This window comes from Linepithema humile, chromosome 1 (assembly GCF_040581485.1).
Source record: "Linepithema humile isolate Giens D197 chromosome 1, Lhum_UNIL_v1.0, whole genome shotgun sequence".
NCBI lineage: Eukaryota > Metazoa > Arthropoda > Insecta > Hymenoptera > Formicidae > Linepithema > Linepithema humile.
Genome location: NC_090128.1, coordinates 38,817,026 through 38,844,640, shown reverse-complemented (window position 1 = coordinate 38,844,640; position 27,615 = coordinate 38,817,026). Strand labels below are relative to the sequence as shown.

At 36.8% G+C, this 27,615-nt stretch overlaps 2 protein-coding genes and 1 long non-coding RNA gene across 9 annotated transcripts in view; 1 reads left to right on the top strand and 2 right to left on the bottom strand.

Annotated features, from left to right (window-relative positions):
* LOC136998128 (uncharacterized) overlaps nt 1-16,392 on the top strand; it is a 55,757-nt gene extending 39,365 nt beyond the window's left edge. The window contains exon 2 of the long non-coding RNA XR_010888746.1: nt 15,245-16,392. This is a non-coding gene — a long non-coding RNA (uncharacterized lncRNA). The remainder of the gene's footprint in view (nt 1-15,244) is intronic.
* On the bottom strand, nt 481-16,083 carry LOC105667320 (homeobox protein Nkx-2.8-like). Of its 3 annotated transcripts, none has more exons than XM_012359044.2 (4): nt 15,952-16,083; nt 4,938-5,044; nt 4,428-4,634; nt 481-1,534 (listed from the first exon to the last, which is right to left on the bottom strand). In XM_012359044.2, the coding sequence occupies exons 1-4, from the start codon at nt 16,032-16,034 to the stop codon at nt 1,026-1,028; spliced, it is 906 nt and encodes a 301-aa protein (XP_012214467.1). In that variant the 5' UTR covers nt 16,035-16,083; the 3' UTR covers nt 481-1,025. The 3 variants fall into 3 exon arrangements, with proteins under 3 accessions (XP_012214467.1, XP_012214465.1, XP_067206389.1); XM_012359042.2 differs by lacking the exon at nt 15,952-16,083 and adding an exon at nt 7,365-10,687; XM_067350288.1 differs by lacking the exon at nt 15,952-16,083 and adding an exon at nt 5,767-6,686.
* A 529-nt stretch (nt 16,393-16,921) lies between the features above and the next one.
* On the bottom strand, nt 16,922-27,471 carry Jabba (jabba). 5 transcript variants are annotated; one of them, XM_012359036.2, is made up of 11 exons: nt 26,725-27,471; nt 23,932-23,991; nt 23,664-23,847; nt 23,423-23,577; nt 23,174-23,248; nt 22,912-23,064; nt 22,401-22,556; nt 21,731-22,129; nt 21,054-21,243; nt 20,473-20,553; nt 16,922-20,382 (listed from the first exon to the last, which is right to left on the bottom strand). In XM_012359036.2, the coding sequence occupies exons 1-11, from the start codon at nt 26,995-26,997 to the stop codon at nt 20,267-20,269; spliced, it is 1,842 nt and encodes a 613-aa protein (XP_012214459.1). In that variant the 5' UTR covers nt 26,998-27,471; the 3' UTR covers nt 16,922-20,266. The 5 variants fall into 5 exon arrangements, 4 of the variants coding, with proteins under 4 accessions (XP_012214459.1, XP_012214461.1, XP_012214460.1 ...); XM_012359038.2 differs by having other exon boundaries at nt 22,939-23,064; XM_012359037.2 differs by having other exon boundaries at nt 23,932-23,973.
* Between the last annotated feature and the right edge of the window lie 144 nt (nt 27,472-27,615).

The window sequence follows — 27,615 nt, the reverse complement described above, 5'->3', positions numbered from 1 at the left end:
TTGATAAACTCATTCATTCACACATTCTTTCAGTATGCCATTCTGTGACCGTTTAACGACGTATACTGTCGTTCCGTATTGTTACGCACATGTATAATGTATAATAATTATACGATATATGATATATATATATATATATATATATATATATATATATATATATATATATATATATATATATATATATAATATACAATACAATAGCTGCGTAACAATACACAACGATAGCACTATCGTTAAAAGTTGCAGAACGCAAGTCTTAGCGTGAAGCGATTTCGTATCATCGTCCATAATCATCTACATTTCGAAAATTCATTAAATTTCAGAATTACCATTTCGACTGCTAAAATTTTCGCGCATTTGTCATCGCAAAGTATTCTCAAAAATTTACGTCAACTTAAACAAGTTTCTACTGCTGTTGCAAAACATTTTCTGCGACGGTGATATATTTTTTAAAAAGTTACTGATTATTTTGAACGATTTTTTTTTTTTTTTTTTTTTTAATAAATTAGAATCTTTGGGCGCGCGCATTTTGCTAGAAAAAAACGTCGTGCTTTATTCAAAGTGTTCTGCTTCGCGACGCCCGAAATACATGCGACAATTAAACGCGTCGTCAGCCAGTCGAAAATAATTCTTTACCTCGTCATTGCGGGACGTCCACAATTTCATCGTGCGAACATTGCGTCAGAAGTCTATTTAGATATGCACCAATTATTCACTAGCAGTCCGTGAACGTATTAGTTGAAAAAACTCAAAAAATTCTTCAACCAGCGTGTCAGCCATTAATACTTCGTCATTCAACTTCTCATCTTGCTTAACTCTTCGTCATTTGAAATGAATTGAGAGATTAAAAACGACAATATTGAAAGCCATAATTGTTAACACGTCACGAATCTTCATAACACTTTGACCAAACACTGCTGCAAGAAACAATCCATTCCTTCCATCTTGATCTTTACGTTTCACCTTCTCTTATCTTGATGGTTTCTAATCACGATAGCTCCCTTCTAATTAGCTCGATCAGATTACCACCAATATTTCTGCATGTACGGCGTCATGGAGATCTGGGCGGTTCCGGGGTACGCGGGTTCCATCAATTTAGACTGGCAGGGCTTACCGTCTCTCACCAGCACCGGCACGGCGACTCGGCGGGGCGAGCAGCCGCTGCCGCTGGCCTCGACGCGCTCGCTCGCCGCTCTCTTCGTCTTGTATCTATGATTCTGGAACCAGATCTTCACTTGGGTCGGCGTGAGGTGGATGATGGACGCGAGATGCTCGCGCTCGGGCGCGCTCAGGTAACGCTGCTGGCGGAAGCGTCGCTCCAGCTCGTACGTCTGCGCCTTGGAGAACAGCACGCGTCGCTTGCGCTTCTTGTGCTCGGTCTCGTGTGGCTGCGCCGTCTCGTTGCCGGTCTGCTGCTCGTCCTCGTAGTCCTGCGACTCCTCGTCCTTCGACGACTCGTGGCTGTTCTCCTGTTGCGACGGGAACGACATGTCCGAGATCGCCGGACTCGTCGAATCTGGTTGTGGGAGAACTAAAAAAAAAAAATGAAGAAAGGTGTGTTATTATTACGACGTTTTATTTCATCGTCACACTTGCAAAGAAATATGAAATATCTTTATCTTATCTTTATCTTTATCGAATAATTTGAAGAATTTGTTGAAGCTACAAGAGCCAGAGCCAGTTAACCTCGCTCCGTTTTTTATTTTACAACTTTATTGTTTACGTTTATTGTTTATAACTCCACAAACGGCCATTCGGGTTGTTGCTATCTTCAGTGTGTTCAATTACAATTTAATTAATTATGTCTAATTATAATCGCATCTATGTATTTTCCGTAAATTCCGCAATTCGTGTTTTTTTATCGAAATTGTTTACATACGCTATTTCTTGGTGATCCACGTCATTCTTTTCTGTTTGGAATTCTTAGTCCAATGATTTAAAAATTTATGTATTTCTCTATTTCTACCAATAATAGTTGATAATTATAATTATACAGACTTCCAGGTCTCTCCAGTTCTATTTCAATGACCAGTACAGTGTTATAAAAAAGCGACAATTTTATCATAACGACTTTTACATATCCAAAGAGACAGTGACACACATTGACACTTATTTTACAAAAATGACATTATTAACAAGCACTACAGTATTGCATCGACGCTTAAGATCTAGAGACATATGATTTTATAATTATCAACTATTATTGGAAGAAATAGAGAAATACATAAATTTTTAAATCATTGGACTAAGGATTCTAAACTGGCTCTGGCTCTTGTAGCTTCAATTAATTCTTTAAATTATTGGATAATAAAAGAGCCACTATTAAATTATTGATTATCTTTATCGTATCCTTTGCGCTGATATCAGTCCTCGAGGCGTTACTCGAAGAGGAATTATGTCTTCGAGTGTCAAACATTGATTCAAGTGCTTCTTTTATTCATCAATTTTGTTTCAATCAAGAAGTTTTGTTGTACACTTTTTCAAGTATGATGTTTATGTAAATTGTGAGGAACACACTCTTCTTAGTGTAGTTTAGATTATCTGCCAAGTAAGTTAGATGACTTGATGGAAGTTTAATGTTTCGTAATCGACCGACTCAATTACTTAATTGATGATAACGAACTGCAGCTGCATTTCGACTCAGCCGGCGCTATCGATTACTCTTAGCGTTGATTGCAGGCAGATGCGTATATGCGTGCATTAATTTTTTACTACTTCCAGTCATTACCGACAGAAATTAGACGGTTAAATTCTACGTTCAATGAAACTTTATGTGGAAGCGAGATCAACGAATTTCTAAATCGGTATTAATCTATTTTACTCTCAGATCATTGAATTTGTTTACGATGCTAAACAATGAGAATTGCTTTATTCAATTAAATATGGCGAAATAGAAGCGATTAAATGCACAAATTATTATTATAATTGCAATTCATTGTTTGTGCGATTCAATTGTTCGCGATTTAACAGCACGAAATATAGTGAATTCAAGGTATAAAGCGATGGTGAAATAAATGTCACTTTCTGACGGTAATTATGCGCAATAGCTTCATTCGTACGATAGCAAAGTGGTAAATGGCACGACCCGGCCAAGATACCGGCTAATTTAATGTACAACGTCGGGATACTGGCTTCTCGCCGCGCGCGTGGTACAATATGCTTTTGTGAACGACCCCTGAAACCCGCTTGGGGAGGGTGTGAACCAATATAAAACCTATTTGATATCCCTGCCGGACCCCATGGGATCAACCATATCATTTTCATGGGAGATTAGACCGTACTCGCAGTCGTACTGTGATTTCAATTAGACACTCATCGGCGAGTGTCTCCGAAGAAAGTTACAGCGGGGAAAGGAATGGTCTCGTATTTTCGCAACACAAATTGCGGGCGCTTTGTTTTTCGGAAATAAACCTTTTTCGACACAATATGCAATGTACAATATACAATCATCATTATTTTAACTCGCATCCGTCTGTGAAGAAATTTCGCAAGAAATGAATTCTTAATTTAATCTTTTCTTTCTTACATAAGAACAAAATTAATAAAAGCAATCTTTTATATTTTACTTAGCATCCTAACAATCACTGTAACTCTAATTATTTTGATTCATTACTGTTATATTTGAAGACGCGGAATTTTTAAATCTATTCAGAGTGTAATCCGCGCAAACTTTTGCGAAACTTTTACAAATCTGCTTCAGAGAGAATTCTATGCGCTATCCACTGAACAACGTAAACGCCCGATACAAAAGAGATCCACTCAATCGCGCCTCTGCTTCCCCTTACCTGCTACAGGACCGCAATTATTCGCGCGCAATGCGTGTTCTCAACGGTTCGACGGGATTTCTCGCTCGTGCAAACCGTGACCGCGGCGGAGTGGATAAAGGAAGCGGGAATAGCGAGAAGCGAGCGGGATAGGTCGCCGGCGAATTTTTTGGGCGTGACGATTCCGATTTATCGAGGACCCCGCACTCGCATCTGTCCCCGGCACATCTGTCCTCCTTCGCGGACCAATCGCCGAGCGGGTTCCGCAAGGACCTTTTACAGGACCATTAGATCCTGCTTAACCCTCGCGGACCAATTGTAGGGTGCTAAATAAATAAGGGCTTACACCGTGCCCTTCCCCCGCAAAAACATGGGTGCGCGCCCTTTCTGCGAGCACCGGCGTGAAGAAAAAGGGGGCGAGAATTGCGCCGCGAACGGAATGGAAAGTGCGGCGGCCGAAGCAAGTAGTCTTGTCATTCTGAATTCGGGCGGCTCGCGCGATGTGTGTGCAGTTATCGGCGATTTCAGATATTCAATTGTCGCCCGTTAACATTGTCAAGTAGAAAATGATGAAAAAGTTAAAAGATCGCTAAATCTCTCTTCGGTATGCTTCTGATCTTTAAACAATTCAATGTAATAATCGCGTTTAACTACACCTACCATTCACTTCCTCCAAGTTCGGTTGAGGTAACGGTGTCGGCAGCGTCGGTCCAGCCGGCCAACCTAATAATCCGGGCGGAGGGGGTGGCAGCGTACCCCTATTCAGATTAGCGTGCATAGCCGGTTGGAGCATGGCGGTCGTGTGCTCAAGAAATTGCTGATAAGCCGATGGCATGTCATTGACCGCCGGCAGAACCGTCGTGGCACCTGGAACACAAATTTCGAATAAACTTAATTAACTATTGTTCCGATACAATTGATTCATAGCAGCGGATACAAAAGATCCAAAATTTTTAATTAAAAATAATTTTTGCAAGTTATATCTATATTTTTTTATTATGAAAAATATGCTCTAAAAATTAAAATCGGATAATGTAAATCTTTGAAATGAGATTGTATTATTTTATAATCTTGCTATTCGTTGATTGCAACGAGTTAGTGGAACGATTAATAACCAAATGTATTACATATTTGTTATATTCAATCAATAAAACTTTATGGCTTTTTTACCTTGCACGTTGGTTTCCTCCTGCGACGGCTTGACATCGTTTAGCTCTAAAATATCGCTGATGGCGAAACCGGACGTTCTAGCTGGCATTTTCATACTCTCCAGCAACCTGTAACAAAGTATTGAAAAATACTAATAAATACTTTGTAAAAGATAACATTGCGTGTGAAACAATCATATTCTATTTGACTCTATATTTGTCTGCTTCTCTCTATTGATCACAGTAAGACACTTGTGATACCAGTTATTGATATCTCCGTCAGTTTTTATTGATCTCTTGAAACGATACAACAATTCTGAAGATACCGATATGCTTCTGGTATCGGAAGCTTGCGATAATAATACTGTTATTGCAATTAATTGATATTGTTCAAGCGCGAGGCGATTACTTTCGACGGCAAATTCGGAAACGAGATAAAAGAGTTTAGGCAACTTTAACAAAGTACACAATTAATTTCTGTCAATTAATTACGATGAATAAATACTTACATTGATGTAAATTTCAGATTAGGAGATATGCATAAAAAGTTGCACATCTGTCGAAAATCGCAGAATAATTCTCTCGTAAACAAATTATGCGTAAACATATCGGCAACTCGCGAGTACTTAAGAGAGGAAAAAGACATTCTTCGGCGGATGATAATCTTATGTATGTTAGACAAAATTTTCTCGAAGCTTTAACTCCCAAAATTTTAAAACTTTCGTGACGTACAATTGTGTATGGCACGCTGTAATTAATCGCGGTATGTCGACAGTACGCGCGTACACAGTTCATCGTGAGTTTTGTTGATTTTCTCATGTTATTATTACATGTGCGATTTTCTAACTTACCTTTGATCTTTATAGTTGATAACCAATTTACAAGACTATTCGATCGAATTTTGCTGGCTTCGAGAAAGTTCCGTCAAATAATATCTTAGCGAAATGATTATTCGCAGGGCAAGAATGTGGTGGAATTATTTATTATTTCTTTTACTGCTTGATTTTAGAATAGTTTTTTTACTTGGAGTTTTCACGCTATCTCAAACAGATATGCATATTTTTGTTGTAATAAATGACGAGTCGTCGATAAGGTTTCAGATGAACATAACTACGTCTGGCGGATTATGCGAGTCGAAAAGTCGGTCACAAAGGTTGGTTTTTGAGGGAACAATCCAATTTTCGAAACCGAAAGCTTCATGATGATCGTCAAGAAGCCACCGGTTCCTTTAAGACCCGATTAGAGACACGTCTTCAATACCTGTGCGCGTTTAGTCACAAGCAACCTGTCTGCAAACCTGAAACGAACTTCGGATCCGTTCTTTAAGCCGTACAAACCATTATAGTGACACGTTTGGTTTAAATTTTTCTAACGCTCCCAACCCAAAGTGCGAGTATTTTTCAATAGGCTTTTACAGCTACTTCACAGGCGGCCGCTCGAAAACGTACGAGATGAAATAAATTTTTGAAGAGGAAAAACCATTTATTTTCTCATTGATTTATTCTTTATTTTATCGGATCCACAAAATTTTGATCTAATCACGTAAAACTTGGGTTAAAATAATAAAGAAATCATTATTGATCGACTTCGTCGCAAAAAGCGATAATTATTCAGAAGTGCCAGCGTTGAAATCGCTCGCGATTTCAATCTCTCGTAATTGCGGCGTTTATTATGTAAATTTTATTATGTTATCTCAATGATGTGAAAGCCGTCGGAGATAGCAAAAACGTAGCTTTCGTCATTTCAATATCGCGACAAAACAATTAAAATATATTTGCAGTTTTACTGATTAAATATATTTAGATTAAATAATATATTTCTGAGAATTTTTTACACTATATATAAATAATTTATATGATTTTATATTTTTAAAGTATTTGTTTAAAACATGCTATATAAACGCAAAATATTCAGTGAGAATTTTTCGGTATTGCGTGCAACGTTTAATCGACAAGCAATGGGTATTTCTGTGGATATCAAGAATAATATCGATAGTCGACCGGATACTCGGCGATATCGCATGATATATCTTAATGAAACCACGTGTAAGAATCCCAGACTCGTCAAAATCTCCGATATCAATCGTGTCAAAATATCAGCAAAGATTAGTACAAACTTTTTGATTTATCTGTTAGACACACTTATGTTTATTATTTGTGCAACTTGTTTCTTCAAATTAATAATTAAACCAGTAAAATTTATACTAATTATTTTGCATATTTGTTATTCATTGTTTTGTAATTTTTCGAAAAAGAGCTCAATATGTTGAACTTTTATTTATTTCAAGTTTTTTTTAGATAAATTGATAATATTTATTCTGCTAAAGAAGAATGCAGTAATTTCTTAAACTGTTTTACTTTTTTCTATCTAAAGTTGCATACGTTTTTAGAATTCTTATATCTAAAATTATATTTCTATGATACTTCCGCATCGCATTTATTTTATTTACCTAGTGTTTAGGGCGAGTTGACTGTACCAATGATTCAAAAGACTGGCCGGATACGGTAGCAATGGCCAGGGTAGAATCTTATTCTTGTCCATTTTGACAAAGGTGTGGCGAGAGAATTATTCACTTCTATTGGCATCAATACGTACACATTCTTCGCCGACGGCTCATTTCCCGGTATAAAAAGTCTCTTTTAACTTCATATCTTTTTCATCATACGTTTGATTTTACACTTGTAATTTGTATTTTATTCTTGATTTTAATAATATCTTTTAAATAAAAATTTTATACAAATCCTCTTCCAATAATTTAGAATCTGTTCTTCTTGAATTTTTCTTTATTTCATTTTTTCCCTTATTTGCTTACAACACTGAAAGTTGATGGAATTTTTATTTTTTTTACTTCCGCGTACAGATTTGTAGTTTATAATTTGTTCATTTTTATGGTAATTATTTATATTAATATGCACTTTGATGATTTTTAGATCAATTAGACAGTCTTTCTTTATGTGGTTGTTCAGATGTACGTATTTAGAATATGTTACATTTACTTATGTTTTTCTTGATTGAATAATTTAAATTACTGCCTTCTCTCGAAGCTTCTCTCTTCTCGTCGATTTTTTGTGATTGCCACTGCCCATAAAATTCTCGATACACTTCTTATCTGCTCACTTTTCGCTGCTTTTGTCACAAACACTATCGTAATTCTTCATTTTAGCATTAATAATTTTAATCTCTCTAGCGGCAACAGTTCACAAATCTCGTTGTAAAAGTCCCACTCGAGAATTTTGATTTCAATCCGTGCAATCCGAGTAATCTAATTCACTGATTTTCGTTTCGTTTTCTCGGGGCACTCTTGACCGTCAGCCATTAGCACAGTTATCTCCCGGTGAGTCGAACAAAGGCCTCGGATCTCATACAAGGTACTCGAAACACAAACGAAACCTATTCTTTTTCGGAGCTGCGAGAGAAAGAGCTGGCTCCTTATAGTTTTTGAGTGTCCTCGACGAGCACTTGACGACTAGTGTTCTCTACCGCCGTGCAGTTTCGCTCGTCAAGCACCCTCGAAGCGCAGGGCGGGTTCTATGTGGGGGCGGGGATTTTGCGTTCATCCCCCCGAGCTCGCTCTCTTTGTCGCTATCCCACCCTGCCATCGACATCCAGCGGTAACTTACGCACAGTTTCCCGTGAGAGAAGTTCAGAATAGGAACACTTATTATCGTCTTTAAAAATTTTGCTTTCTTTTTTTGAAAAATAACACATTCTTGATAATAAACCTGATAGAAATTCTTTCGTCCGCAAATAATTTATTTCGGTGAAATTAATAGTTTGTCAAATTTAGAAAGCGTTTTGTTTTCGGCGATTAAATGAAAAGCGAGAAATGTGAATATCTCATAAGATAATGGTATCTTTGCTTGTGATTTGCTTGCAAATATTTGATAAAATGTATCAATATGATTTAAAAAATGCCTTATATATTAAGAAAAATTCTAATTTTGCTGCTAGCTTAATCTTTCGCAATTTTTTGTTTAATACAATCCGAAATGTGTTTTCAACAAAACGTTCGCAAACTAATACGACCTTTCGAAGTCTGCATTTTTATCGTCCGACTTAACATTTTGCTTAATCAACTCGCATGTGTAAAAATCGAAATTATATAGAAACGAATTTTACTTCATCGCAATCCAATAAAACCTCCTCGCCACTCCTTTGCGATCTTACGAAGGATATCCCTCGCTTGCGAGACTTCGCGCGACTGGTAATGTTACCGGGGCAAGTTACCAAGGGGTGGTGCCGTCGGCCGACCAATGGGACGGTCGCGTGTCGAGCAACCCTCGCCCGGCGGCCCGGGGGTTGATTTCAATCCAGCTCAGCGAGCGAGCCAATCGCCGGGCTTCATCGATCAGGGGGCTTTTTACACCAAGAGCATACTTTACGTCGAGTGTTAATGTGAAAGAGCATTAGCGGTGCTTTTACTGTGTCATTTCGATTTTTCACTCGCTCCCCCTCTCCCTCCTCCCTCCTGCCCCCGCCCTCTTTTCTTCCTTCCTTCTGCCCCCGTGGCACTCGGATCGCTGCCTATTGTTACGCAAAACTGGGTTAGAAGCGGGGGTCGCGACTTACGGGCGAGTGTTACACAAACGCGAATGAGATGTGTATGATCAGCCGACTCGACTGTCCTCTTTTAGTTTGTACGAGTGAAAAATGGAGGGCGCAAATTTGAGCATAATTGAACGGACAATGTGATAGGAGAAATATGTGGTAAATGAATCGTCACAAATGTATAGTATTCTTTTTATATCGCGCATATGGTTTTTTAATTTAATACATCCTGCGACGATGTAAAGTTCCATAAGTTGCCTTTCCAAGCGCAATTGCTTGCGAACATCGAAAGTTACATATTAAAAGAATTTCAAATCTTTTTCCACGAATAAATTATTCTCTGCATTCGCAACTTTTGTGTATTTATCGGTTTAATAATGCGACAGAAGATGGCGAACTTGATCCTTTAAATTTGTTCGCCGAGATAAAAACTCAGAAGGTGTAAAATGGAAGAAATGAGCGAAAGAGGGAAAAAGAATCCATTTTTTGCGACAGTTAAATAAATCTAGATTGTCGGTGTAATTCAGGCGAGGAGTGTGACGGCTAATTTTACAGCGTGACATTTATTGCAACGCGCATTCCGTGACGCGATCGCGGCTCTTTTTTCCTTCGATAATCGCGATATTTGCGCGCGAGAGAAAAAAAAGGCACGTCGGCGCGCAACGACGACAAGGCTGACCTGATTTCTTTTTTACATCACCCACTTATTATTTGCGGACACGCATTTGTTACGTTGGGGTAATACCCAGATAACGGCCGTCGTTTCGCGATTATCGTCCGGCACAACGCGTATCATCATTCGTCGGAGCTGCGCGCGTGAAAATAATTCCGTGGACTCCAATGCGATCTGATTGAATTCGCTTCGTGACCTTTTTCCGCGACGTTTCGATCGCAGATAAAGCATTATCGCGGCAATGCCGAAGCCATATTACACGTTACGATCGCACAACGCTATTGATTGCTGAGAGTATTAAGAAAATATTCCGTATCACAGAATACTTTGCAAAACTTTTTCCAATATGTAAGGCGTGCATTATTCTTCATAATTTTATAAGAACGACACAAGAGAGATGTAACGATTGAAACAAAATGGTGTAAAAAACAACCTTTTACAATCTTCTCCGACGTCTCTAATTTGTCTTGAGCATTTTTCCGTATCGTTAAATTTCAGGAAATATTTAGGTGTTCCATTTTAAACGAGAGACCACACCTTTCATCTCCAAATCAACTCGATGCTTAGAAATTGATGATTTGTCGGGCTCATTGGTTGATGTTGAATGGAGTCGCAGGTTGTGTCCAATCGCGAGGAGAGATGCGCACCTGAATGCGGGCACTCACAATAAATACACACGCGTACCGACGGTAGCACGGTGGAAAATGGGGTTTCGAAAAGCGTGATTCAGAACATCAAAACCGAGGAACAGGTAAGGGTCAGGAGCGACGATGGAGCGAGTTTCCGGTTTATTCAAACCGGTCCTCGTACAATCGCGCGGCTCCTCCACACAGAAAGTCAAAAAGTGCGGAAGAGGGTGGGACTTGACTTTCCTCATTTTCTCATGGCCGTCTTGACCTTCCAATTTATCTCTGGAAATAAAACCTAACGTCCACCGGAAACGAAGAAGACACATTATTTTCTAATGGTCCACGTTTACTCGCTTTATATCTGAATTCTTCTAACACACTGATAATTATTTTTCAAAAATTGTTCTACAAATGAAAAGATCTTAACATGCAATAAATTTATTAAAATAGAAGATATAGTATTACGTTAGTAATTTATTTGTAACAAAATATTCGAAATGCTTTAAAAAGACATTGTCATTTTCAATTATTGAGAGCTGTTTTTATGCAGCGCACTACTATATCACGTAATCGATCTTTGCGTGTATTCGACAAAATTCATACTATTATAATATCGCAATATCGTTATACGATCATTTGTAAAGGCAGTTAAGGATTCAGACGATACAGTGCATTAGAGTTCTCCGCCGGGGTGCATCTAACTCGGTTAGAATCGTGTTCAACACGAGAAGGCGACCCACCACGAGACGTTCCTCGTTTTTCCTCGGTCTTTCCTCCCCTCGCGCCTCGTCCCGGAAGTTCCGAGCATCGGCGGGAAAAAATGGAGGAGTCTCGAGCTCTCTCCGGCAATCGAGCAACATTTGCCGTGCTCCCACGACTGTTTGGCGATAGCTGTGCCAACTTGTTTCAAGCACGCAACCCAATTTGTCTGCGTCTCATTGTTTTACTGCCCTCCCAGCCGTTGCTTCGCCGTGCAGCCGTCGCTCGCTCGCTCTCTGCGCCGCCATGGAACCAGTTGAGGGGATCGTGCCGCGAATTATTGCAACCCTCCAATGATCGAGTGGTGTCTTCCTAAGCTTTCTGGTTTAATAACGTTACTCGGCGCTCGCGCGGAGACTTGCGATTTTACCGCGAGCGATGCGACGAGCATTTAACTCGAGATTTGAAAATGCTGGATGATGTTAATTTTCTAGCTATTTGTAACATAAATTTTAATTCTGAAGCAGAAGAATATAAATTATTATATTAGTTGGAATCTTAAGTTTATGATTAATGTACACTTCTTTCAAACTCTAAAAGTAAAATTAGAATAATTTTACTCAAAAAGACAAAGATACCGATGGAGGCTGAGTTATACCGTTATACCGTTATACCGCCGCTTTGATGACAAGCATTTTTCTTTAAAGTCAAAATGTGTCCACCGTAAAATAGATTGCATTTTCAAGGATTGCTGACTGCGGGATAAAATGTTTGCACAATAGGTAGGGAACCATATAAAATAGGTAGAGAGCTGCCCATTTTACTGTTGCTATTCCCATAATTACGCTATTAGGTTAGAAGTTACTTTCGCAATTCTTTTCTTTTCTTGGTTGTGCTCTCTTTCTATTTCTAAGTAACTCACAAATTTAACGGTTTGTATTTTCTTAAAAACTATAATGATTCTGAGAAGAATGTAAGGTTGCGGAAATCTGAAAAGTAAATTCAGCAGAGTAGCAAAACGGTCGAATTAACGGGAAAAGCCTTCTTTGGCGCTTTGCTGGTACGTTAAATACTACGATAATCATACCTCAAATTCAATATTTGAATTAACAACTCGGCGAAGTCGAGATTACCAGAACATTCAAAACTACTTCACGAATTTTTTTAGAAATAGAGTTAAAGTAAATTTGCGCTACATATTGCGCAAATAAAGTTTGCGAATGTGATTAATGTAATTAATAATATCTTATAGTTGTCGGAAAGATTTTGAGTGATTCTGATTCTTAGTTAAATAGAAAACTTTACTCAAATATCTGATCTGATTAATATTCATCATTATAAAAAATACTTGGTACATATTTATTTCCAGTCTTAATCATTTAATTTTTATCTCTATGTATACAATATTTTAATATTATTTATTTTAAAAAAGTAGAGTGTAATTATAATAACAAATTATAATTTTTAAAAGCAATTGTGTATTACATAAAAAATAAAACGATATTTTTTACAACGTTACAGTTAGCTCGTCAGATGATATTCTTTACAATCCGGAATTTCCAGAAATAATCACTAGAAAAATTTACAGGTATAGTCGAAAAGTTGTGTCGAAAATCTTCTGAATTATTCGTTTTTCTAGTACTACCACTTCTAGACTACCACTTGACACCTTAGAGACCTCACAGAAATCTACCTGAAATTTAGAAACGCGCCGGAAATGCATTACAATGAATGAGACTATCTATAAATGACCCGGATATATTCTGTCATTTACACAATATAAATACCTACCACCAGCCAAAAAAAAAAACAAGAGACCTTGTCAGTAAGCCATATTTATTATTATAGTACGTGCCGGTGCATATTTTAAAAAAATTCCGTTTTACAAAAGAAGATAAGCAAAAAAACTCAAGTATATGAATCGATTAAAACTTGGTAAATTTCGAGAAAGATTAGTCGAGTCTCTCAAAGATTAAATCTTACATTCTTCTGCATCTGTCGATCTAAAGCTAATTAGAGATCATTAGAGACTCATTTTACGTGCGTGCAACAAGCTCTAGATGACTTGTTAAGTTTGTCCGTAAAGAAATATGATGATCGATGTCCATTTTTCATGTTAAATAGTGGCTGAATAAGAGTTCTTCTTTTGTGAAATCTTATTTAGTGTTTAGACAGTTATTAATACTTGTGCTTCACTTTAGAATGGCGAAGAAAATTGACACAATGTAATTTTCTAACGACAAATAAACATATCAGAATTCGTCTCTCATTAAGTTTCAAAATATTTTGTAATATTGTTTTCAGATTTAAGGGGAATATTGTCCGTAACATACTCATAAATCTTACAAAGAAATTTGTTTTTCTATATTAAAATATGATATTTTACATGGAATTGGCAAATTTGATTTTATACACGTATGTTTAAATAGGATAATCTTCGAAAATGTAGTAATAATGATGTAAAAATCCATTTTTTTAAATTGCATTCTCACATTATAGATTTTTCTCGTGTTTTATATTTTTTTAATGTTCGTATGTTTTACAATTTTTTAAAATAATTTTTCTACTAAACTATGAAATTCTACTAATAAATTAAATTGGCATTATCGACGTCAAAGTTGTACTCTTTCAAAGGGAGAAAGAGAGTGCTGCAGAAAATAACTCTCTCATCGAAACCACCTGAAAAAAAGTCGACGGAATTTGGCGAAGGATTTGAAGGAAGAAAGGAGCCTCACGTTCATTCATGAAGTCGGCACAAAAGGGTCAGCGGGCCCCGTGAGGTATGAATGAACGTAACACGCGGCGCAAGGCAGGTCGGGCGACGGGTGGGCTGACAAACTTTTTAGTGTCCTAATTCAAGGAGCCTGTCAAGAGAAGAGGATAGTCCTCTTCTGTAAAACAGCCCTTTTCTGTAAAACAGCCCTCTACCTCTCTTCGGGTCACTTTCGAAAACCATATATGGTTTTCAAACGTGACTCAGACTCGACACAGCTCGTTAGAGACCACCAGCTATTCTTCACGAACGGTTCAAGATGCTATTTCAAGCGGCTTTTTCACGGCTAAATCCTTGCTAACGGTTCACATAGGTATAAACGGTGGAAAATCTGCTTTTTTAATATTTACCCCGAATGATGCACATTTGAGAACTTTGTATTTTTCTCGTTCATGATATTGGGTGTGTAAATTGAAGGAAGTTGGTGAAAGCAATAAGTGAAGGGATATATTTATGGTTTGAAGAACATGAGGTTATTAGAAATTGGAAACTACAGCACAACAGTCTAATTTGTTTTTTTTGTTCAAAAAATGGAAAAAAGATATTAAACACTATAAACTTTTTAATTAATTTTTATTAAACTTTTTTTAAGACTAATTATTCTATTTAATTAATTGGGCTAAGTTTAAAAAAATGAATTAAATCACTAATGCAATAAAACCATTAATTACATCAAATCTAATTATTAGTTAATATCGTACAGAAATTATTATATATTTATGTATAACTTTTCTTCAAACACTTGGTTTGTATATTTAACGTATTAAAAATGATATTTTTTGTTTCTTAATTTCGCATGACTTATGATCAAATGTAATCACTTGAAAGAAAGTAAAATATTTACGACGCGTTACGTACACATAGAAATTAAGAATTAAGATTAATAAAAGATAAATTGTAAGATTTAAAGATTTAAATAAAGATTAAGAAAAATAAGAATAAGAATCAGCGAGGTGTAATACATTAAATAATCGCCCGTTCTGATTCGACGACTTGTGATCTTGCAGGTGCAGCGAACGAACGGGGAAACAGCGGAATCGTATTGTAGCGAATACGATTAATCCGAAATTTATGATGGAAACCAACAGGTGTCGGCATACCGCACGGCCCTTTCGCTTCTCGTGTATGTCCCGGTGTGTAACAAGGCGTACCACTCTACGCCGAAGGATTCGCCTAACCGATATGCGTGACTGCTCTTAAACGCTCGTTTCCGGTTTCCGGTGCTATCTGCTTAATCGGATATGTTAATCGCCCGCGTGAAAGCGCAAAGATCAGGTAATTCTTTTAGCATATTTTAAGATTAACGGCGCGATCAATCTTTTTCTTTTCTTTTTTAATGAAAAACAGATTAAATCAGCATTTGCGATAACGAAATCTGCTTATCTTCTCTGTACGATAAATTGCACTTTCGATAATTATGCCTTACGCGGGATTATTTGTTATAATAATATTAAATTTGATAATATTTATAATTTAGTTATAAATTTTTCTTTGTAAAATTTATTTTTTCTTTAAAAAAGTGACATTTTATAATTATTTTACAATTAACTTGGCTTAAAACAATTTTGTATTTGGCACTGAACATTTTTGTCCGATTCTGAGTTTTTATTTAATAATATCTATAAAAAAATAAGTCAGTTACTGAAAAATGGCTATTTTTTCAAGTATAAATACTTGCAATAAATCACATTTTTTGCACCATTGAACTTTTTACCTGTAATCCTCCTCGTTGCTGACGTAATCCGGCGGTATTAAATGCCAGGAATTGTCATAACAATCGTCGTATCCGGAAGCCATTTTTTTCACCTTCTATCACTGTCGCGATAATAAACGTGTTAGTCTTTGCGTGTCCGGTAAAAAGTTGAAAAATATCCCGCAGAGTCAAAAACGTATTGCCGTCAGCGGACTCATAGAAGAGTCAGTCAGAAGAATTCCTTCACGATTACGCAGCTTCAATGCATAACTTCTTTTTCCGCTAGTAAAAACTCAGGTGGAACGCTCACATTTCTCGAAAATCCTACACGTGTTTTGTGTTGATGTATCATATTTTTTTTTTTTTTTTTTTTTAATAATGACTTCGCGACAAGAGCTTGCCGATGAATTTAAACGCGAGAAAGAAATGATGAAATCTATAGACGCGGCAGATTAATTCACTTATCTTCACGGAAAAATTGACTGTACGATAAATGCAACCGAGAGCGAAAAATGACGTAATCACCACTAATTTTTGAAAATTTAGTTTCGGAATTCTCACTTCTTTTGTAATGTAAATGTCAAGTCGTTATGTTTGCTCGACAAATGTTTATTGGAGAAACAATGCGGCACTGTGAAATTTTATAAAGATTATTATAGGATAGAACACCGGATTACTCTGAAACGTGATAGCCGCTTTACTGAGAACTATGCGATATATCGATCACCTATATATTATCAAAAATATAGCTACCTGATAGGGGAGCTCAGGCAACGTTATCTAAGTGATAACACCTACATATAGATTAGACTACCGCAAATCGTGTAACGTCAACCCGAAATATTATCCAGTCTTTTCGATCTACTTGGAAAAAACGTATATTTGCATAACTGTTTATCTGTATATATTTAAATTATTTCGAAAAATCAATACTTCTTTCGTGTATATAATCTATAGGGCTTTTGTCTTATAAATAAATTAAACGATGCAATTGCTTTCTGAATTAAGATAATTCTTTTTATTTGATCTATATAATATATATTATTTAAAACACAATTTTCATACATATATTATACATAGATGTGAAGTGTATTGGATTGCGTAATAATTTCGGATTTTTTTGTCGGACAAGGAACGTTTGATCAACACGTGAATTAAATATTTGTCGAGTTCCGTCGTGCGTAGAAATGTTCTGCGTAGAAAGCAATACACAGTCTATTGCAAAATACGAAATCACTTATTACACAATCCAATATATCTCCAAAATGCACGTGTTACTTACAAGGAGAGATTAGAAGGCGGAAAATCTTTATCTGCTGTTCGCATCTCTAGCTGCGAGCTAGTAAAAAAAGAACTAAATTACAGATTGTTGTATCTGTCACGTATAAATAATTTCAAGATATCGGACAAATAGATAGCGATTTGCCATGTTAGGATTTTCTATTAGACTAAACTGACGCAGCGCAATTACAGCGAACACGGGCGTATTTTTACCATCGTTATCGATATTATTTCGTAATTATATTGCTTGGATCGCGCGCCGTCACAATCAGTCTTTTATCCAGTGCGTGTTCAATATCGGTACAATATCGGCACATGGATAATCATGATATTGAATAATCGTATTGAGTACCATCTCAGTGTAATGCAAAAATTATATGTACAAAAAAAAAATAACGAAGGCATTTCAGATAACAGTGGCATGAGACAATTGAATCGAAAGTTGAGAGACAGCAACAGCATGTGAGATTATCGAACCAATTGTTGCTACTCGACAGTTGTACCTTACAATTTGTTAATGATGAGAGACCCTCGAGATGAAGTATCCGCGGCTTAACCGACAAGTGCTACCGAACAGAGCCTGTCACGAGTGCACTTGATAAAATAACAACTTTTCCCTCTCTATCTGTATTTATTTATGCATCGGTATGCAGCCGATAAGCCAATCTTCGCGCCGCGATTTCAGCTGTTGCAATTATCGCTGAGAAAAACATCAACTTTGTCCGCGCGCTTAATGACGAATAGTTGACAATGTTGAGCGGCGTTATTATTAATAGTCGTTATTATCGGTCGCGAGATCAGCAATGCAGTTCACAATGATGTAATTCGTAAATGCGAGTGCACTATCGTCTTCTTCATTAAAGTTTCAGGGCACCGTGACACCGTTTATCTGTCTATCCGGCAAATCTATGACATATGGGTCTAATCTCTGCTTATCGCAATTTTAGAGCGATAAGGGCGAGTTGTGTTGCGCGTCGCAGAAAAAAAAGAAAGAAAAAAAAGAACGTGCTCGGTATCTCTAATAATTTTATGGCAAGGTAGGGAAGAAATTGCTGTAATCGTGGTGTGCGAAAGATTGAAATAATTTTTGAGCGACGCAAAAATTTGCGCCTCGAAAGATAACGCAAGTCGGAACGAGCTATCAATTATTTTGCCCGGTATTGATTTACGCCGCTTTATCGTTGCGGATGTACGACGATATTGTGACTCTCGGTTGTTTTAATAACGAAACGTTCGCTGCAATGAAAAGGAGCATTTGTATGATCAAATAATTTATTATCGTATGATCTTAACACAATTTACATTTAGCGATGGCAATATAAAATAATCTTAACATTATTGTACATTTAAAAAAAAAATGAAAATATGAATTACATTGTTGTCGATGATTTGTGCGTATTTTATATTTTAATGATTGAATAAAAATGAACAGACTACAGACAATGTATGTGAATGAACGTGACGATGATAGTTTTATTTTTCTGTGTATCGCGTGAATAAATGATGAATGCTGTTAATATTTTTATCGCCGAAAAAAAGGACATAGAATCAATATATAATTATTATAACTTAAACAAAATATTTAATTAAAAAGTTAATTAATGCTTTAACTAATAATTTATTAAAAATAACAAATTGTTCATCTTATTTGGCTTAGAATGAAGTAAATTCAGAAAATGTAATGTAAATCATTTTCTATATCATTTTCTATCTTCTCGTTTTACAAAAGACAAAAGGCTTACATTTTATGTGGAATATTATTATGCGCGTCAATTAAAAAGGAATTTTCACTGACTTTTGAATCGTATTGCTCGCCGACTCAAATTTAAGACGTAATAATCATTACTGCATACATGTGTATGCGATTATACAAATAAGCGAGTACCCGAGAAAATCAGTTCAACAACATTCCGAAAATAACATGCAGACTTTAGCCACATTTTCGCACACGTTGCGTTTTGCATTATCGAGAAAAAAGAACAGCGCATCCACGGTTTGTAATCACAGTTACATAATTGTCGTAAACATGATGTTTCGTCTAAATATGATAATGTCTGTGTACTTTGAACACACCGCCGCGATTTAGATACAATTTATATCCGTGATTGCCTTGAATACAAAGTTTCCGAATCGAAAGTGCAGCTTATCGCTGAACCAGAGATTCGGAGAAATAAAATAACCGGTTTTATTCGGAAATTTTTCTAGTCGCTAAATTGCATCTAGAATCCTCCGCAAATCTTATCTGCCGTCGAATTATATTGATTTACGATGAGCGTAGATCTCTTAAACCGTGGATTTCGAGAGACTCAGAAACAGCGCTTGCGCTGTTTTTTTTTTCTCCGATTACATATTGCACAAACTTATAATTACATTATTATCCAAAGGGGCGCGATATTGCGCTGAAGCGAGCGCGACGCGGAGAGCGTCTGAAAATCGTAATCTTTGAAACAGCTCTGTTCCGACAATCGAATCTCTCGCTAAAAGATCGAATAATTCCGATAACTAGAAAATATGTTTTAAGAGTTCCACTCGGATAGAGAATTTTACTTAGATTTTACTACATCGATAAGCTTGATATCTTTGTTTTATCTCAGCGACTAATGGAGGCGCTAGAGTATAACAGATATAGTCTTCTCCACCATATCTTCTCTATCATATGAAACCATGTACCGTCTGAAAATTCTAATTTTTTAAACAGCTCTGCTCCGACAAAACCTCTACGTTAAAAGCAAATTTCGTCGGCTAATTCCGATAACTCGGAAATTTTTTGAAAAACGTAAATTTTACTCAAATATACCGATAAGCTTGATATCTTTGTTTTATCTCAGCGACTGTAGCGGTGGCGCTGAAATATAACAGCGACATTTAATCTCTTCCACCACATCGCACTTGATCCACGACAATTGCGTAACTGTCGATGACGTCCGATACGGGGCGATATTGTATCACCGATACGATTGTAATCTCTTTCTCGCGCGACGAGAAGCTTCATGAAGCTATTGTTCTCTCCTTCTCACTCTCGCCCTCTCTTCCTCGTTTCCCTTACATTGATTAATTATTTTTTCCTACGGTTGCTGTGACTCGTGCGTTTACCCTTGTGACACTTACTCGCGTTTGCACCGCGCTTGTCCACTACAGCGCCGTTGTTGGCCTTTTCGAGTGACTTCAACTCTATCGAAAGAGAATATCAATTCGTTGGAGCGATTACATATAAATAATTCTGACACAGCGACGTAGCGGCAAAAAGTGAACATCGTGTACCTGAAACCGTAGATGCTGAGCTGAAACATATTTCGCCATTGATGAACTCGGCTGTCTTCAGGCTGTCCCCGGAGACTGGCTCTAGAAAATTTAACGATTAACTATATTTATGTGAAACAATATACATTTAAATTATAATTGCAAAAGAAGACACTCTTCAAAAATACAATTATGACATTTTTCGTAAAGAAAGCGTGTTGCGAATGCTATGATATAAAATGTGAATGATAACGGGAGTGGCAATTAGAATTAATTCAAATTTCGATACGTATGTATCGATACGGAAATATTGTACGACGCAAGATGTCTCTCTTCTCGTATTTTTACAATTTTTTTCGTTGACATCGGTTTATTTGCATACACAAAATACCACTCTTCAGCTGTTAATCGTCCCATGACACAAAGCGTAATGCTCGGATGATGCGAATGGAAGCGAGTGCACATGCAAGAGGAACGGCGGATAGTGAGAAGCCAGCGCACTGCCGAATATAAAAAGTATGAAAAGTACGCTGATTTCACAGTGTTAAGTGATAAGCCTATGAAAAGTCCGCAGCCGCAGGTGACACAGACAGATCACTTACTCTCGGCGATCGGCGCCGACGACTTCGAACACTCCTTCGGCGTGTCACTGTCCGAGCTGATCGGCGAGTAGAAAATCAAATCGCCCTCCTGACTGGATCTGTCGGACGTATGATACTCCGACGAGTCAATACGTCGCGAACTCGAATAGCGTTCCTCTACCTTATCGCGGCTTTCTTTCGCCGACGATTTCTAGATTCATTAAATAACCTCGTTTTTGCACGGAGAAAATTTTTCATCAAAAATTACTGCGGTGTGGCAGTAGTCGCGGATTATGAAGGAATTATAAAAATTTTCACTATATTTTTCACATAATGGCCAGTATTTAAACTCATAATTCCCTTTATGATCCGCGGCTACTGCCGTAATTTTTTATATAAAATTTTTCCGCGTGTGTATAAAAGAGCGTCGTCCCTAAAAAAGGCGCCGGCAGCGCTTCTCGATGTCGCTCGATTTGCACCGCACAGAAAATCATGTCAAGACGAAGGTGCAGGTATTTTCAATCACCTTCGTATCTCTTTTAATAAATTTTGAAAGTACAGGTGGGAAGTATAATATGACGAAATTTATATATTCACCTACTCTCGCTTGAGTGCGCAAGTTCGAATTACGCGAGCCAACCGCTCGTCAAGAGATTAATTTTGCAAAAAATTTTGTGCTATTTTTCAATTTATTTTACCTGCTCGGGAGTAGCTTGTTCGGCGTCCGCGACAGTTTGTTCGGTGTCCGTGGCAGCTTGTTCGGTGTCCGAGGCAGCTTGCTCGACGTCCACGGCAGCTTGCTCAACGTCCACGGTAGCTTGTTCGGCGTCCACGGTAGCTTGCTCAACGTCCACGGTAGCTTGTTCGGCGTCCATGGTAGCTTTTTCGGCATTCGTGGCAGCTTGTTCGACGTTCGTGGCAGCTTGTTCGACGTTCGTGGAAGCTCGCTCGGCATCCATGAACTGCTGGTTTTGATCCGCCTTTCTTTCTTCTTCGTGCCACTTCTGAATATCTTGGATGAGATCGTTAAGCTCATTCGAGGACACGCTGGTGTTGGAGTCGGAATTTATGCTCGAATTGTCTCGGTCCACGGAGCACTGAAAAGATGATAGCAAAATAAGATAAATCGTGCGAAAGCACACGTACGTGTGCGTTCGCCGAACTAAAAATATAAATGAATCGTGAGCGATCGCCGCTATCGAAAAAGAAGGGTCAAAGTCATTGAGCTTTTTTCGAATCTGTAAATTGATTGTAAATATGTTTTTTGCTTTCCTTAGATAACGTGATTATTTTCTGAATAAAAGAGGAAAGAAAGGACGAGTTCCAGATTTTTAATTAAATCTATCTAAAGTTAATATGCGCACTCACAACATATTCGGAATCACTCGAATCGGTCGATTGATTTAGTTCTTCTTGCCGAGTCTTTTGTTTCTCTTTATCCTGCTCAGCCGAGTTTATCGAGCCTCTCCGCTTTATCGAATCCATTGATTCAGTCACCGAGTTTTCTTCCAATGTCGTTGTTACCTTAAAGACATGTTTCGCTGTTTTATCGAATACATTTCGTTTCACTTTACGATAATCTCTGACACTCGTTTCTCAAGATTTCTAATAATATATTAAAAAAAAGTATACAAATCCCCACAGATAGCTTATGAAAACATAAAGGTTTAGAAATACAAGACACCAAAGATATACAAATGACAGTGTTAATTAAAACAATTACAGAATAGATGCGAAATCGAAAATATTGCTTGAATTCGTGAGGGAAGTGAATTGTTATTTTTAACATTCCGCGCGGGAAGGGTGTTGTTTTATGCATCCCGATACGCGCACGCCGTTTACGTCGTAGCAGAAACCAATGACGATGCGCTCTACTTACTGCATCGAGATCGAGGGCGCTACTAACGTGAATTTTAGTGGGCGGTGGTGACAGGGAGGGTTTGGACGCATCCAGGCAGGACAGACTCGACAGAGTCAGACGAATGGACTTGATCAGGGCCTGCTTGGCCTCGTTCATCGACGACCTCTTGTCCTACACCCACCATCGAGACTATTATCGTGCTAATTTTATTATCTTTCTAAAGTAAGACGTCGTAAGACATTTCGCCACGCATTTCAACACGACAAGGAAGCGATCTCACCTTGTAGTGTCTCGTTTCCATCTCGCTGCACTTCAGAGCAATCAGGTGCATCCGTAATTTCTGCGTGAATTTTACCTGCGTGAAAGATATTCGGCGTGCGATTAACGTGGTGAACGATGTGAGAGAATTGAAGTATTTAAATGCGAATATGATAAAACGGGAGAATTTTAAATGATGAAATGGTCAAAGTAGCATGAAATCTGCTTTCTTCGCTAACACTAAGCTCTAATCGCGTGAAAGTGAACGTACCAAATCATTCGCCGTGATTAGAGAGAAACCCAATAAAAAAATGATTATGTTCAGTGATATTTTGATTATACGAAGGATAATCAAGCTCGGCAAGAACAAGATCCACGGCAGGGGTCTCACGAGTTCCAGCTTTTCCAGAATCTTCCCGTTCTCGTCTGAAAGATCGATTGACGCATGTTCGATTGTCGGTTACACTTGAATTATATATTAGAACACAACAATTACGATTTATAGATCGCACCTCTAGGAATCTCTTCATCGGGCAAACTCCATTCTGCGCACTTTTCTACGATCCACAGAAATCTTTCCAGGACTTTCAGTACGATTTGACCCAGCCGGCATTGTATCACAAACAACTGCAGCAGTTTTAATTCCATCCAAATGTAGCTACTCTTCTCTGTTTTTTTGTTGTGTTTGTTGGTTAGCTAACAAACGAATAAACAATACGTTCGATCGGCTGTATTCATCGAAAATATATTTTTGTACAGGTGCGATTTTAGAATGCTTACTTTGAATGATGAAATCTCGTCCTCCATATTTAAATAAATTATCTGGAAATAAATTAGTGTCTGAAAATTTTAAAAAATAGTATTAGCTGTTATTAATTTTAGAACCACGAAAGCACAATTATTCACATTTTATTACATTTTATCACATTAATTTTAACGATGCATCCGAAATTGCTCATAAACGCTCTTTTCTATTCTAAATTTTCTTCTTTTATAATAAAAAAAATTTACAAAAATAGAATTTTTCCAAATAAGTGAACGTTTAATATTAAGATCCGCAAAGAAAATAAGCGCATAAAATGCATTTCGCAGACTCTCCTCGCAAATTACGGAATTTTCTGATGAATTTAGGATGTTTATACGCGAACAGGTTGTTGACGATCAGTGTACATGAATAAAATTTCTTTTTATTAAATCTCGCGTTAAGCTCTAATGACTCAGATGCAAAATAAACAATAAAGAAAGCGACGATAAATCGCTATCGAGAAGGCGCGACCTCGCTTTATCCGGCCGGAACGTCGAAAGAAACCCCCATTTACGACATATATTCTCATCACAATGTACAATATGCACACGATCACTGGCAGGCGAATTTGGCGTGTCATTGAAGAATATCTGGAGCTACGTTTCACGGACTTTATCGCGAAGCATTAATCTCTATGCGCGCAACTTCTTTCGAAACAGCAGCAACTCGCGCGTGCAAGAAATTTTCACGCAAATTTTAAGAACAATGGATTAATTTTTAATTTTTAGATGCACATACTTGAGTTATTTTTAATGTTTGTAGTTTCAGAATATATGTTTAATCTTTTCAATATTTAAATACATATTGCATAACGCGCATTTTAATAAAATTTTGTTTATTCGCTTCCACATATACCGACTTGTTAGTAAAAAAAAAAACCAGGTAGAATATCTTTTTGCTAAATAGCCGCGACATACTGATGCAATTTAGTCCACCTCGATTTTGTAGGATCAATCGCACTTACAAACAGTCGCAACGACAATTTTTGTAACACGAGCACGCTTTGCGAGCAACTTAAAAATTCTCACTAGAAGCATTCTGCGTACACACAAGCAAGTAAGAAGAACTCGCTGACCAAGCAACTTTTTCAAGCTGCTTTATCAATATTTTCCCGCAAAATTCATAAAACTTAACAGATATTGACAATTTCATATAGCTTTTCTCTCGTCCGAAAAATTTTACGATGTTGATAAGAAATTACAGTGGAATTTGTCGCGATTGATGCTGAAGGCTCCAGGAAATTCTATACGTTTCATGATGAAGCTAAAATAAACATGTTAACAGATTTAATTCCATAATTTCTATTTATTTTATATCTTGATAAAGATATCAAAAAATCGTAATTAATAGATTGATTAGAAACTGAGAAGATTTTTTGATTAATCAATATGATTTGATGGAAACTTAAACGAAGCGTTATCAATAGATTGCTACAGTAAAGATTTTTCAACGTTGTTTTTTTTTTAATTAATTTAATTTCAAACAATAATAAGCAATATGATTGCTCTCTGGTCGAATATTGAAACGAATATTCTTGATCTAACAATAAGAGCAAGTTTGCAAATTAGAGAAATAAACGACGTAACATGCATATATCGCGCCTCGTTAATATTCAATTGTTTATACTTTTTAATTAATTTCAAAAGCAAATCTTAGAAAATCGAGCCTTTACATCACGTACTGAACGATAATAAATTATGTCTGTGCGCTGTCTAGAAAATTTGAGCGTTACTCATTTACAGTTACTTTCTTAATCGTAGCCTTGATGTTTGTCTTTTCGAATTTTATCATGTTTTCGTTTAATACGGTGGCAGGTCCTGTTGACCGTCAAATCTCGACAGGCCTATCGACGTAATATAAAAAAAAAGCTGACAAGAGAACTGACTGAGTTAAATTCAAGTTCTGAATATGTATACGTTTTTTCGCGCAATTAATCAGACCAGTAAGTAAAAAAATTATTTTAACTGTTTTCAACACACGATCATGATAAATTGTAATAAATTATGCGCGACAACGTATAATCGCTGTTACTTTTCGAAGTGTTTTCATAAATTGCATATCTGCAGTTGAAAAAAATTGCGCAAAATAATTCAGCCAAGTGCGAGAATTATAAAATACGTCCTAATGTATTCTACTTTATTCATAATTATATTATTTAAAATGATTTTTTTTTATCAACGTATCGTAATTACTCGAAAAATTGTTAAATAAAAAATAAAAGTATAAGTTATTAATCACAAATACCAATTATGTCTCTTAATCTGTTAATAAATCACCTTATTAATTATATATTTATTGCAAAACATCATCATTCCTTAAACATACCGAGCGATTTTGCTCGGCAACTTCACCGAGGATTCACAATGTTTTGATCGGAGAGGACAGATTTTGAAATAGCATCATATACACTGGTCAATAGAGAAATTTCCAGTTGAATTCGATGCTAATTAATCTTTTACGAATCCACTACAGGAGTTCGATTTTTTTTCGCGGTAATTCCATTTTTTATTTATAAGAAAAGTTCACCGATACAATCCTTTTAATGTATTATACAATGATATCACATATATATTTCTTTTAAAGCACATTTATATCTTTTTCCAAACACATATCTTTCTTTCGAAGCAGAGAATAGTAGAAAACTTTTCAATTAATTACGATTATTATCGATTGTTGTCAATTATTGACAAACAACTTCGATGGAGCGTAATTTTTAAATCTATTCAACTATCTTTGATCGCGGTGTTTAATTTAATATCGTCAGTTACCTCGTTGAAGATACGAAAAAGAGATAGCGAAAGCTGTTGTCGACTGTAATTTACGCCGCAACCCCACGTGGTCCTGGCAACGTTTCTGGAACGGCGTCGTTCCCGGTCACTAGTGGAAGCTGTACTCTTGACGAGCACTCGATCACACGCGAACAGAGCCGAGACTCTGCGACTGCGAGATGCTGAGTGCGATTTGGGAAAGCAGAATTCTCGAGGTTCGCAAACAGTGGCGTAACGATTAAACTCGTGTGAGCGGCGCTTAAGGGCGTGCATTCGGTGCTCAAAAGAGGAGAAATTTACGGCATACGATGCTTTTTTTCGTACTAGATTGAACGCATCGCACACCGCATACAGTATTTCGAATAATTTAACACGAGAAAATATTCGATTGTCATAAACTTTAGGTAAATAAGATTTTCAATTCAAATTTGCCAACAGAAAAGTATTGCAATTATTTCTCATGCGATTCAAGAGTTAAAACAGAGATGATTCTTTATTTTAATTTTAACTTAAAAACTAAGCTTTTAGTTTTGAGTTCAATTTAATTGATTCGAAGAACAACTTTGTCCTTTGCAAATAAGCATTACATATTGTAAACTTTTTTTTATAAAGTTGAACGAAATTTAATATTACATTATTTCTTTTTCATGTTAAATATATCGTGACGCTGAATTATATATTTTTATTAAAATAAAACGCACTTAATCTTTTGATAAACATTGCTTTCGTACAGTCAAAGATAAATTTTTAAACCTTTTGGAAATAATCTCGTGTGTCTTACATATTATTACGCTAAATTCACATGGACAGAACAAAATGCACGTATAATTAAACTTGATACTTGATACTTGACTGCGTGAAATATTTCGAAACAATTACAGAATTAGAAAA

Coding starts and splice junctions, on each gene's coding strand:
- LOC105667320 (XM_012359042.2), bottom strand. CDS start 7,456: ATGGACAAGAATAAGATTCTACCCTGGCCATTGCTACCGTATCCGGCC. Junction 4,635..4,937: donor GGAGGAAACCAACGTGCAAG/GTAAAAAAGCCA, acceptor TTTGTGTTCCAG/GTGCCACGACGGTTCTGCCG. Junction 1,535..4,427: donor GAACTTGGAGGAAGTGAATG/GTAGGTGTAGTT, acceptor TTTTTTTTTTAG/TTCTCCCACAACCAGATTCG.
- Jabba (XM_012359036.2), bottom strand. CDS start 26,997: ATGCACGCCCTTAAGCGCCGCTCACACGAGTTTAATCGTTACGCCACT. Junction 22,130..22,400: donor CGAGTGATTCCGAATATGTT/GTGAGTGCGCAT, acceptor TCATCTTTTCAG/TGCTCCGTGGACCGAGACAA. Junction 20,383..20,472: donor CTCAGCATCTACGGTTTCAG/GTACACGATGTT, acceptor CTCTTTCGATAG/AGTTGAAGTCACTCGAAAAG.